At 40.2% G+C, this 13,248-nt stretch overlaps 1 protein-coding gene across 8 annotated transcripts in view; it reads left to right on the top strand.

The window, feature by feature from the left end:
* Positions 1-13,248, top strand: part of zmp:0000000846 (tenascin) — a 56,462-nt gene that overhangs the window by 19,346 nt on the left and 23,868 nt on the right. Inside the window, exons 2-7 of one of the 8 annotated variants that reach the window (XM_042223263.1) lie at positions 1,452-1,648; positions 7,889-8,454; positions 8,957-10,270; positions 10,629-10,892; positions 10,984-11,099; positions 11,609-11,762. In XM_042223263.1, coding sequence (XP_042079197.1) covers positions 7,977-8,454; positions 8,957-10,270; positions 10,629-10,892; positions 10,984-11,099; positions 11,609-11,762 — 2,326 coding nt within the window. In that variant the 5' untranslated portion in view covers positions 1,452-1,648; positions 7,889-7,976. Of the gene's footprint in view, positions 1-1,213; positions 1,650-7,888; positions 8,455-8,956; positions 10,271-10,628; positions 10,893-10,983; positions 11,100-11,608; positions 11,763-13,248 lie in introns of those variants that run through there. The other 7 variants (XR_006054677.1, XM_014335996.2, XM_042223264.1 and 4 more) reach the window with 7 other exon arrangements.

The following is a 13,248-nucleotide window of genomic DNA, read 5'->3' as shown; positions in this document are numbered from 1 at the left end:
AAAAATGATACAAATCATAAAAAACATAAATTTCACACCCGTGCCTCAACTCTCACAGCCCGTTACCAAACGACTCATGGACTGGTACGGGTTCGTATTTAGGCATATAGTGAAACAAAGATGCTGCCAAAGCATAACTGTTTGATAGAAAGTCAAAGAATCTCCAATCTCAATAGCGGAGGTGTTTAGAGTCGGAATAACAGCAGTAGCAATAATCATTGAGATACAATATTTTGTTTTGGACTGACATGACTAATGTATCAGTGAGCTATCCCTACAGCCATGCTGCTAATAAAACCTTTAAATAATTTAGTCTTTGTATGATGTAACCCATTTCTGTCATGTCTTCACAGAATGTGTCCAAGTAGAAACTCAGAAAATTATCATTCAAAGGTTCCACTCACAACAGAGCGCAAACTGTATATCTTAACAGTCCCACGGACTCACTTAAAAGATTTAAGCTGATTCTTCCCTTATCCTCATCTAATCATATTAAGATTAAACTGTGGAAGCTGCTTCCATATGCTGGCACATTGCTTTTTCTCTCCCTGGGCTTCAGTTATTTAGTCTTTATATAGTTTATATTATATTTATATATTTATAGTCTTGCAGTTATTGCATTCCTGTCTGTGGTGACTGCAAGATACAAGATGAATTCCATTAACACATGTTTGTTTCTCACCTATTCAGTTAAATGTGTTAAATGAATGACTTCATATGAAATATATATGTATGGTAGCAAAACACTTCCTTTAAGAGATTTCCTCCACTGTTTCATTTTGACTTTTATCCATCACCTTTATTATATAATTGGATAGATACTGAAAGTATTTAATCAGAAATCATGTATTTTGTTGATTTTTCTCATCTTTGGTTTAATACTCTAACAGAGCTGGAGAAAGACTTGTATTTCAAGGAGGATTAGAGTGAAGCATGGAAATAAGTGGAGACTGACGATGGAGGGGTAACATGAAATGACAGTTTGAGCATGCTGAGCAAAGATTGGGATTTATTTTTGCAGCCTTAATGATGTATGAGAAAATCATAAATCATTATTGCAAAGTGAGTCTAGTTGAAAGCTACTGTCTGTCTGCTGTCTACGGTCTTCCTTCACTTTCTTCTTATTGCCTGGCTTTCCCCTCTAATTTCCCTACACAACCACAAGCACCGCTCACTCTGTCATGACTCCCGGCTACAGTGGCATCTCATTTAAAGGAAGCAGACCAGCCCTTGTATCCATCAGTTACAGCAGAGGGAGGGAAGACGGGGCTGTGAAGGGAGGGAGAAAACGACTATTTAAGGGCTCGGGTTTAAAGCAATGGGAGTCTGACCTAAACACTCCTCACACTTTAAAAGACATTTCCTCCCACTCTTTCTCTCTCACTCTCTCTCGCTCTCTCTCTCCCCTTCTCACTCCCTGTCTCCCGCTTTTCACTTACTCCCTCTTTCAGCTGAACCCCAGCCTGAGCTGTGAACTGTGAGGGAGGATAAAGAGCTGGACTGACAGAGCTGCCACCTTGCTGGAGAGGCTGTATGATGGAGCAGTGACACAACAGAGCGAAGCATCATCTTTTTTCTTGGCTTCACTAAATTTGTGAAGACCCGGAGGAGCACCTCATGTTACCCGTGGGGGCTTGTGACAAAAAAAACAAACAGGTAAGAAGATCTATTTATGAATTTCTCTGAGTAAACAGTTATTTGAAAGGTCAGTTTTCTCATTTCCTTTTGTTTTTAAGTGAAAGTAGTCAACTTGCACGAGTGACGCATACTACAGAACCAAAAGGCACAATTATTATTTATTGGAAGTGCATTCTTGGTGTATACTGCAACTTCTTCCTCTGTCAGACTCACACAGCAGCGGTGATGACTGACTGCTGTGGGAGTGAACATGTGGAAGAGTTATCCCAGGCTTTGATCGCCTCCGTAGAATGGCCAGCGCACTTTGTGCCAAAAAGAGACCCTTGCAAAAAATGTTGTCAGGTTGTAGATCAGTACTGGGAGAAAATATAAAAATAACAGCTGTGTGTGTGTGTGTGTGTGTGTGTGTGAGTGTGTGTTTCTGCATGGGGCCAAAAAAATGCACAAATATCCCTGTGTCTGGTGAGGTTTGCAGCCTGATGATTCATCATATTACTCTGGGCAATGCAGTTCAGACTTCATCGTGCATCATTTTTCCACCACTGAGATTAAATGAAAGGAAAAATAGGCGATGCTAGTGACGTGGCCAGCATGGGTAAAGAGAAATCAAAAAATTACATCCTTCAACCACTCAGTCCATTAGCTATGCTTAATTGAAATTTAAGTCAAAGTCAGTGGTTTTAACTTCTGTTTCATCCTTTGTGTGGTTTGAATCACCAGTTCTAGTCCACATTCAGCAGAAAGGAATATTTCAGCTGAATGAGATTATAATCATTCAGTTCCTCTGATGTGCAGTTTTATCCCCCTCACCCACGCTACTTCAGCTCATACCTAGAAGGCACATTGTTTCCCATCATATACAGCTACAGCTATTTAGGAGAGTATTTTTTTGTATTTTCTCTGCTATGTGCCGTGTGTCCTGGGATGATTGTGTGCAGCCGAGTGAGAAAGGTGTCCGTGTCAAAGGGACAGCTGGTTTAATAGCCGGAGCTCCCAGAGGGCTCATACGACACTGTTTCCCTCTACATGACTTTGACACACAGAGTCAGGGGTCATAACTCATGCCTCTTTAGTTTATGTAAATTATATTTTGGTTCCTGTTTCTTTTTCTGTCTTTCTTTGTCAAGTTTCAGGATTCATTTGAGCAGCTGAAGGTTAGCTAGAGTAGTGAACTGGGTTTAATGAAAGTCTTTCCTTCTTTTAGCTTAAAAGTCAACAAGTTAATTTATACAACACATCAATAAATCTATGTTTTCTATCACATAACTGCAGGCTCTGTTTCAGGCCTGTGACTGTGTCAGAGTGTGAGACTTTAACACTGTAAATCTCCCACACTGTCTAAAATCAGGTATGTTGCTAATAAGCGGGACCGACACAGATGGTTGTTTCTGTTCGTGCCTGTGCATGGAGGAAATATCTGCTGGTAACATGCACAACAGTAAAATGCCCACGCTTCACTCACTCACAGCAGATTAACTCATTTAAAATGACACATTTAGACACTTCCATAGTATTTCCTCCACTTATTAACATATATAACAAAGCACATATCTGCATTTAAGAGCATGCAAAATCAAAAAAATTACTTTTTAAAAAATGTTTATTTTTGCAGAGACAGAGTAACTGCTACTGAAATTGCTGAAAGTCTGCATTCTAGTCAGGCGCACCTGCAGACACAGTGAAACTGCTTTTTGGTCCCACAGGATAATATCTGCCATGCTGCAGTGGGAAACTTTGTAATCTGCTAATGAGGTGCTGCTATTTCTCTTACTGTATCAGCTACATTAACTACTCTAATTACCTTTCCTGAGATGATTTCCAGCTGTTTCTGATGCTGTCGAGAATCGGGCTTTGTACTTTGTAATGTATGGAAAAAATAGAAATGTTAATATATCACAGATGAACAACTGGATGCACTCGTTTCTTGTTGACCACTGACTGAATCCTGACACAAAGCTGTCAACCACAAATGTTTTCCATACGGACTGTGTCCAGACTTGCTACACATACAATCTGTTAATGGTTGCTTGTGTTTAGCATTAAATCTGCATGCAGTAGCACTTTTGGCTCGCCAAAGGTTGAGCTATTATATGGACATAAGACGAGAACCTCAGTGCCTTTATTTCAGTTTGACTAGGCAAAACAGATGTGATCAGCCCAGGGCCAACATTCCCAGTTTCTCTTTTCCACGTGGGAAAGTTCCCTTTTAGCTGCCAGCATGGGGAAAGGATACTAAAGCTACGGGAACTGGATTATAGCTTAGTGAACAGGTTATATTTATTTCAATTTTCTCTCTAAATTGTCTTCCCATGTCCCATAGTCAAAGGAGATGTCCTTGGTCAACTTCTCTGGCTTCTCTGAATGATGTGTTCTTGGCGTTGTACTGCAAGCACTACCGTTCTCAGTAGTTTAACAAAAACATCAGGTCACATTTATATAAACAAAGTTTCCGCTGGTTTTGAAAAGTTACAAAAAAGAAAAAATGTGCTGGCAGTTATCTTTTTAAAAAGCCTTTGAAGTTATTTCAAGTCTGAAATTTAAAATGTAAAATTTAAGTTAGTGTTAATGTGTACATAATTTACAATTACTGATATATGAGTGACATTTCAGAGCCTTTTGCACTTTCACAGCTGCCTCATGCAGCTTGCTGCACGTTTTCTGCAATCCTTCCTGGCTAAAGAACTATTTAGTGCAGTAGAATTTTTTAGAACCATTCCTTCAGTACAAGTAACAATAAAACACAATGAAAACACCTCACAACATGTAAAACTCTATTAGTGGAAAACGGTACATATTTTTAAAAATAAAATACTTTGCAGAAAATTGTGTTTTTTTTAGCAATGTTATATGGATTAATGTAACTGCTTTAGAAGCTTTAGGTTGAGCTTATGTTAATAATTTATATTTTGTTTAATCAGCAATCAAAAGGATCCTGGGAGGATCATGTATTTGTAAATAAACACCTGCTAATGAGCTCAAACACAGATTTACAGCTTGATTTTGAAAAAAGTATATAAAAATTTTTTTTTAATGTAAAAAGAAACAAACAAACAGGTTGGTCAAAATTAATTAACAATTAACAATTATTTTAATTAATTTAATTAATAATTGAGAATATTAATGAAAAATAAAGGTGGTGTATGAGGAACATTGTTCGTTAAACTTTTCTCATAGATGCTAATTTTAAAATGCTAGTGGAGCAAAAACAAGGCGTTTCTTGTTAACGTGCTGATGGAGTTATTAAAAACATTTTCACACTGTATTCTAACTCTTCTATATATTATATATACATATTGGCCAAGCAGTCACTAAGTCATTTCTAATGCTACTTCTATTACCGCATAACCCACTGATGCTAGCTGATCTCAGAGCTTGTCTACTATGCTCCCATCAATCTCCCATTAGAGACAGATGGAGGACTATGAACGCACATCAACCAGAAAAAGGTGTTATTTCCCAACTTGACAAGCTCAAGCGATTGATAATGGAAAGAAGGCCTTTGCAAAAACTGAGGTGCACTACAGATTCCTGTGGAATTGGACACAAGCGGAGTTAATCCTGCTTCCAGAGACTATTGCCAACTGTAGCTATATGATGGATGTATGCAAACAGGCCAGAAGCTTTAACGACAGAATGTTGTTTGAGATGAAAGGAGAAGGATCACTTTAACTTTGACATTTTAATTGATGTCTGTTTTGAGATCTCGCTACACAAGCACTGCGTGCCTTGCTTGAACCTCTTATTTTAAGAATGTTTTTTCTGCTCTGTGCAACATGGAAAAGTGCACCCAGTTAGAAGAAATAAATCAAAACAATTTATTAATTCAACTAATTAACTTCAATTAGTCTTACAATGAAAAAGGGTTACCAGCCAGTATTTTCTTAAAAATATGTTGAATTCCTCTGCTTATTATTTCAAAAAGTCCATATTGTACAGTTATGTTAGTGACAGTGAGCTACCTGTGGGCATTATCAAGAAGATTTTTTTTTTTTTTTGCCAGACTGACTGTAAATTACAAGTGATATGTGTTGTAAAGGTTTCAAGAAGTAGACCACAAACACATTGCAAGACCAAGAGTTCAGATTTACAACCTTAATCGTAACCTACCTTTATCCTGCCGCTCACCAGATGTGTGAGAGCCTCGTGAAACTTAAGCTGGGATTTTATATGGACGTTTAAACAGGTAAGATGAAGAACAGTGAAAATGCTGGCAGGGGGTGTGGGACAGAAGCCAGGTCAGGTCAAAGGTGGTCATGATAAAGGAAAGGAAAGAGGACCGATGAAAAAGCCCTACCTTCAAACCTATATCTCTGAAGTAGCAACATTTTTACAGCCTTTCTATTGCGTGCAACCATTGCGATTTAAAGATAGCCATGCTGCCTGTCATCTAAGTATAACAATAAAAAACAAGGGAAACATTCAGCTATCACTGCAAAAGTTTTCAAACTGTTTTCACTGTTTCAAAAAGTCCTTGACGAAAGCCAACAACTCTTGATTCCTTTACCAGCTTATTCTATTTTATTGGTTCTTCCCAAATATAAAATCTTTGTGCTTCCTCACAGGAAGGTTCAGCACAACCTGTAGAGAGTCCATCATATTTTAAAAGAAATATATTCATATTTTACTCTCAAAGTTAACACGCACATTAACAGTGAACCGCTTGATGTGCAATAACAAGGAACTATAATTTTTCTGAGCTCATATGACATCTTGAGTCAAGGTAATCCGGTGGTTATATATTTTACTGTTACCCATCTTTAGATTTTTCTACAAAATTGTGAGGCAGATTTTGTTCTTGGTATAGGTCTCACTATTTTTTGTGTGTGTGTGTTACTGCAAGTAGTTTTATGTATATCTAGGCTTTCTTGTGTTGCTTTAAGAGGATGAGGATCAGCCACAGGTGTTTTGATTTTGTGTCTCAGAGGATAAAATACTTCTTGGTCATAAATATATGAATGTGCAGTCATGGCAACCCTGAGATCCAGCAAAAGCTCAGCTGAAGCTTTTCTGAAGATACTTTCCGTTATGCGATAGCTGATCATTGTGTCAATAAACAGTTTCCAGAAACTCTCGGGAGAACATAAATCCAGGTGCACCACATGTCTTTTTAAGTCCATAACTGCATTTTTGGAAGTAATTTTTCACTGGTTTGCATGTGCAGGTTTGCTACCAATGAAAGAGTCTGGACAAAATCCTCCTGTGCTGCCAGAAATGCAGCTTCTTTATAGAGGTATTGTTTGCTGCCTCCCAGGTGTGCCAGCAGACAAGCGTGTGAACCTGAGGGCCTATCTGGATGACTTGATTTGCTGGCTATTTGTGGATGCAATGATTATTGACTGATGAGTGAAGGAATTTAAAATCTAAAGCCTGCAAATGCAGTTAAGCAACAATAACACAGCTTTGAACTATCATAAAACTCCACGAAGGAAGAATTTTTTCCAGTAATGAGGAAGAGTCGGCCACTGTGGGCTATTATTGATTTTCAGTATCTCGTGTGAACTTAGATCATTTGGAAACTCATCACTGAGTAATCCAAGAGGGCTTTCCCACGCTGAGGAAGAAGCTTGTCATTTTACTCCCATAAATTATAGTGCTGTTGGTGTCCAGATACCTAATTTTATGTGGACACTAGAGAATTGGGATTATAATTTTTTGAGTAAAACAGCAGATTTTTTACATTTACACAAACACCGTGGAGCAAGTTGATTTACCAGGACACCTGCGGATTATTTGATAATAGGGTTTTTTTTAAAAGCAGGGCTTTAATAAAATATTATGCAAACTATGTACAAGATTATCAAAAATGATCAAAAACTACATTTATTGGATATTTATTTTGACTGTTTAACACCAGCAAAGCAAAAATGATGAAAAAACAGTCCAAAAAATAACTGCGTCATATCCTAAATGTTCATGTTGCACTGATTTCCATCTCTCAAGCTTCTGTCTTTCTCTAAACAAGACAAAACTAGTCACATGTAGTGAACTTACACCAAATCACCAAACCCTATTCGCATGTACAGTTGATAGTTATGAAAGACAGGCATTATGAAAAACTGTTTTAAAAGACTTTGTGAGGCATTGAATGTTGTGGATGGCTTTCAATTCGTTAACATTTCATCTCAATTGCTGGTTTGTTGTAATTAGAGCAGGTATAACACGGTTCTTCAGATGTTTTCTCATATATTTATTAATTGTGCTACAAAGCATTAAATACTAAATTGCTGTAACAATGTATCTGTCTGTCTTTCCAGAACATTCACCGTTAACCAGGATTGAGCTTTTGTCTGAGGTTTGCACGGATATTTATTTCACTAATAAAGCGCTACACATCTAACATGGGTACACAAGGCCTTCTGGGCTGCGTTCTCCTAATCACTTGCCTCACCTTATCAAATGCTGGGCTTGTGAAAAAAATCCTACGGCATCGACGACAGACTTTGGCATCCCCTGACGATCAAAACATAACCCTCCCGAGAGCAGATCATCCTTTGGTTTTCAACCACGTCTATAACATTAATGTTCCTGGAAGTTCCTTGTGCTCAGTGGACCTAGACGCTACAGAAAGTACGCACCTTCACCCCAAAGATGCACCAGTCTCCTCAGGCCATCACATGACCGAGCACACGCTCGACGGGGAGAACCAGATTGTCTTCACTCACCGCATCAACATACCTCGGCAGGCCTGTGGTTGCACCGACCACTTGCCCGGTCTAAAAGCCCTCATGAGCCGGCTTGAGATGCTTGAGGGAGAAGTTTCAGCTTTGAGGGATCAGTGCCACAGTGAAGGGGCCTGCTGCAGTGCTCAGGTCAAAGGTAGGTCTAATTTTTCCATCACGCTGTGTCAGTCACATTTGCCCGTTAGAGCCAGCAAAGTAAAACAATCCTTTATTTATCAGACTCTGCAATGAAAAGTGCTTTGTAACCCCACAAGTCTCGTTCATGAGTCACATCTGTTCCCTTCATCTGCTGAGAGTTCTTTGGAATTTAACGTGGGGGTGTAATTTTAGCTGTACAGTAGAGGACACCAGCTCATCTATTAACTTTGCATGTTTTTTGTTATTTTTTGGATCAGTAAGGGATTACATAAAGTTTTGTCAGTACCAATGAAAGCAAGAAAACAGTAGCTGCTAAAATAAGCCGGAATAGTTTGGCATTTTAGGAAATACACATTCGCTTATGCATCTGTTGGCTCTTCATAGCATACAGAAAAGTCTTTCTTCACTGCCAACTCTCAACAAGAAAGTCAAAAAAGCATGCTTTCTCCAAATGTCAAGCTGACTGCATTTGTCATTGTTATGCTGCATTTTTTTTAAAGGTGAAGTGGGAACAAAACCTTACTGTAATGGTCATGGAAACTTCAGCGCTGAAACCTGTGGCTGCATATGTGAGCCTGGCTGGAAGGGACCCAACTGCACCGAACCCGAGTGCCCAAAGAACTGCCGGGACCGAGGCCACTGTGTGGATGGAAAGTGCAAGTGCTTTAAAGGCTTCGCTGGAGAAGACTGCTCATTTGAGGTCTGCTCTGTGGACTGCAGCGTGCACGGCCAGTGCGTGGGTGGCATTTGCGTCTGTACGGATGGTTTCTTTGGCGAAGATTGTTCTCAGAGCAAGTGCCTCAATAACTGCCTAGGCCGTGGGCGCTGTGATGACGGCGACTGTGTGTGTGATGAACCGTGGACTGGCTTTGACTGCTCTGAGCTTATCTGCCCCAAAGACTGCTACGACCGTGGACGCTGTCTGAATGGAACTTGCTACTGCGATGAAGGATTCGCCGGGGAAGACTGTGGAGAGCGCATCTGTCCCAACAACTGCCGTGGTAATGGTTTCTGTGTCGATGGCCAGTGCGTCTGCACAGCTGGCTACAGTGGAGAAGACTGCAGTCAGCTCACCTGCCTGAATGACTGTAACGGTAGAGGAACCTGCTTCAGTGGGATGTGCATCTGTGACACAGGGTATCAGGGTGAAGATTGTAGCCAGTTGGCATGTCTGAACAACTGTAACAACAGAGGCCAGTGCATAAATGGACAGTGTGCGTGTGATGTTGGCTTCCAGGGAGACGATTGCTCCGAGCTGTCCTGTCCAAACAGCTGCTTGCACAGGGGGCGCTGTCTCAATGGTCAATGCGTATGCGAGGAAGGCTTCGCTGGTGAGGACTGCAGCATCCGCACATGCCCTTCAAACTGCTACGGCCGTGGAGAGTGCTCCGAGGGGCGTTGTTTATGCCACGCAGGCTTCACTGGTGAGGACTGCAGTGAATTGAGCTGCCCCAACAACTGTAGGAACCATGGCCGGTGCATCAATGGTCAGTGTGTCTGTGACGAAGGGTTTGCAGGAGAAGACTGCAGTCAGAGAGCTTGTCCCAACGACTGCCTGACCCGCGGTTACTGTGTTGACGGAGAGTGCATTTGTCATGAAGGCTATTCTGGAGACGATTGCTCCGTGCTCACCTGTCCAGATAACTGCAACAACAGGGGGCGTTGTGTCGACGGAAGATGCATGTGTGAGATCGGATATGAAGGAGAAAGCTGTGCAATGATGAGCTGCATCAACAACTGCCAGGACAAAGGGCACTGCGTGAACGGTCAGTGTGTCTGCGATGAGGGATACATCGGAGAAGACTGCTCACAAGGTAAGAGTCTCTAAACAAAAAAAAGGATTTGACAGTTCACAATTTTAGAAAGTTTCCATGTGTTAACAAGTGCACCATAAAAGCAAATGTAGAGTGATGTAATTTCCTTCCGTTCTCAAAATTCACTCACCACTCTTCTTGAAAGAAACTATTCTGGTGAATATAAAAGAGGGTTTCGGTTTTTGTGCTGCCCTTGTCTGTACTCGGTTTGTGCTTTTTTGGCAGTTCTTCACACCACAGCCAGATGTGTGTCTGGAGTTTGCATTAGCTCTACGTGGTTGATATTCACTGACTTGAGGGCCTGAGAAAATGTCTAATACAACACCCTCAGCTGTTTTTTTTTCTTGATTTTTTCCAGTATCTCCTCCAAAGGACCTAACTGTTGGGGAGGTCACCAGTGAGACTGTCGGCCTGTCCTGGAACAATGAGATGCTGGTCACAGAGTACCTCGTCACATATGTGCCCACAATTCCTGGCGGTCTTCTCCAAGAGTTCACTGTGTCTGGAGACAAAACCGCTGCAACTGTTAAAGAGCTTGAGCCTGGTCTTGAGTATCTGATTAATGTCTACGCTGTTCTGAGTAACAAAAGGAGCATCCCTGTGAGTGCACGGGTGGCCACAGGTATGCCATATTTGTTTCTGTGTTCACTTGCTGTGAATATGGTTAGAAAAAGATACTAGACATTTATTAATTCTCTCTCTGTCCCCCCTAGACCTTCCGCAGCCAGAAGGGCTAAGATTCAAATCAGTAAGAGAGACCTCAGTCGAGGTCATTTGGGACGAGCTGGACATCCCCTTTGATGGCTGGGAGATCTATTTCCGCAACATGGTGAGTCTCCCCATCTCTGCTGAGGACTTGCCTGCATTTTATTAACCATCAGGGGAAAAGTCAGAGGTGATAAGCTACGACAGCTTATTGAAAGTCTCAGCAATACAAGGATTTATTTTAGTGGTAACCATTAAATTTGCTTTGACATATGGAAAAGTGAGGGATGTTATAGAACTGTGGCTAAAACTGCTGCTGAGATACCAAGGCAAAATCCAACCAACTCTTCGAAAAGGAACGAATGTGTCAGCTGATAAGTCCTTTTAATATTCTGTAGCCTTAAAATGTGTTGTCCTTTTCTGACCTTCAAGCTCCCGCTCCTGCCTTTTTGTGCCTTGCATGAAGAAATATACTGCCTGCGGTACACTAAACATAGCATAACCTAAACGGTAATGAAAATGCTAAAGCAGAGACACCATGTTTTAATGCCAAAAGCTGATCTTCTCACAGCAGTCAAGTTTAATGTAAATTTTCTACTTTAACTTGATTTGCATATTATGTAACTTTTACAGAAAGAAGAAAATGGAAAAGTTTCAAGCACCCTTCCACCCTCTCAGAACCAATTCTTCCAATCAGGGCTTGGACCAGGACAGGAGTATGAAGTCTCCATCAACATCATCAAGAACAACACCAGAGGACCCCAAACAACCCAAACATTCACTACCAGTGAGTTTCCTGCACACAGAATATTTACAGTCATGCAGTTTATGGCTGCCTATCATCAACTCTCGACCATAATCATCACATTAGAGTCAGAGAAGATATTAATTTTCCTGCACTATGTGGCAGCTATTAGTACTTTTGCACTTTGACTGTGTCTGCAATGTGAGCTACAGTGAAGAAAGAAAAGAAGAACTACAAGAAGAAATCCCAGGTGGCTCTCCATAGTTCCATCTAACAGATTCAGGGTAAAGAGTAATAACTCAAACTAATTGAAGCTAAGCATAGCATATCCATGTCATAGTTGTTTTTTTTCTCCTCTTCCAATAAATCTTTTGCTCTTAGCTCTCGTCCTTGTCTCGTTGAAACTTTTATTGCCGAGTTACTCCATACATTAAGTTATGAAATGGTTCCAGTTCCTTACGCCATCAATATGGCACGTCAAGCCAGACAACTTCCTTTGAGCATGGAAAAATCATTTAGTTAACAGGACTGTGTTGATGGACTCTCTGGGTATCACACCGTTTTGTTTCTGATGTCATTTATTTGTATAGGCTGAAAGTCGACACAGAGGAATGATAGAAGCGAGGTTAAACTTTTCATACCCTTGTACCCCCAGTGGTTCTTTTTTTAGCATGGATCCAAAATATGGAGGAAAAATGTCTCCTCCACATGTTAACACAGGAGATTTGTCAGGTAGTGACATGACGTCAGACTTAAAGGGAATCACATTATGTTTCATAATGACTTTTCCTGTTGTGGTGGTGGTATCCAAGTTGAGTTATGCAAGATGTATTTTATGTTTAAACACGTACAAACAAAACAACGATTAACATCTCTTTATCCAGGTTTTCTTTGTGAATTTGTATTGTGAACTCTGTATTTTTAGATAATGAATTACACATACAGAGACTGATTAAATCTTTGTTAGAGACATTTCTCTTCTTATTGACACCAAAGGTAGACATAGTTTTTTGGAAAGGTACTTTTTAGCTTGCAAGATGACACTAGAAGAGATGGACATAGCGTGCAGTGCCATGAATTGGTTTTGATGTTACCGTTTTGGTGCTGTTTTTTTAGCCAAACATGAGCATATTTGAAACACTAAGCAGTTGCTTGGTTAGCAAGCTACATGTATTAGCATCTTCTACTACTTTATGATGCCGAAATACCTTTAATCTTCAGGATAACCAAAGTGGAAACCAGCAGTGATACTTAATATTTTTGCACTGACAGTGCTAACTTGCTGATTTCACCATACTCAACATCTTAGGTTAGCATGATTAGCAAAATTAGCTAAATAGAGCCAAATATACAGCTTACATTGATTACAAATAAGTTATTATGTTTGAATATTAAGCTAGAAAAAAATAACCCCTGGATGCATCAGTTTCTAGGACACTCTTCACATTTTTTGTCTTTCAGTGAATCAGTACCTCTGTTGTGGTTAGACATCATGTTTCTTCATGCATCTTTTCTTCCCTCTATATCT

Source organism: Haplochromis burtoni, unplaced genomic scaffold (genome assembly GCF_018398535.1).
Source record: "Haplochromis burtoni strain Fernald_Lab_line unplaced genomic scaffold, NCSU_Asbu1 Contig_107, whole genome shotgun sequence".
Taxonomy (NCBI): domain Eukaryota; kingdom Metazoa; phylum Chordata; class Actinopteri; order Cichliformes; family Cichlidae; genus Haplochromis; species Haplochromis burtoni.
The sequence above is the reverse complement of the archived record's forward strand: the minus strand, read 5'-3'. Positions and strand labels throughout refer to the sequence as shown.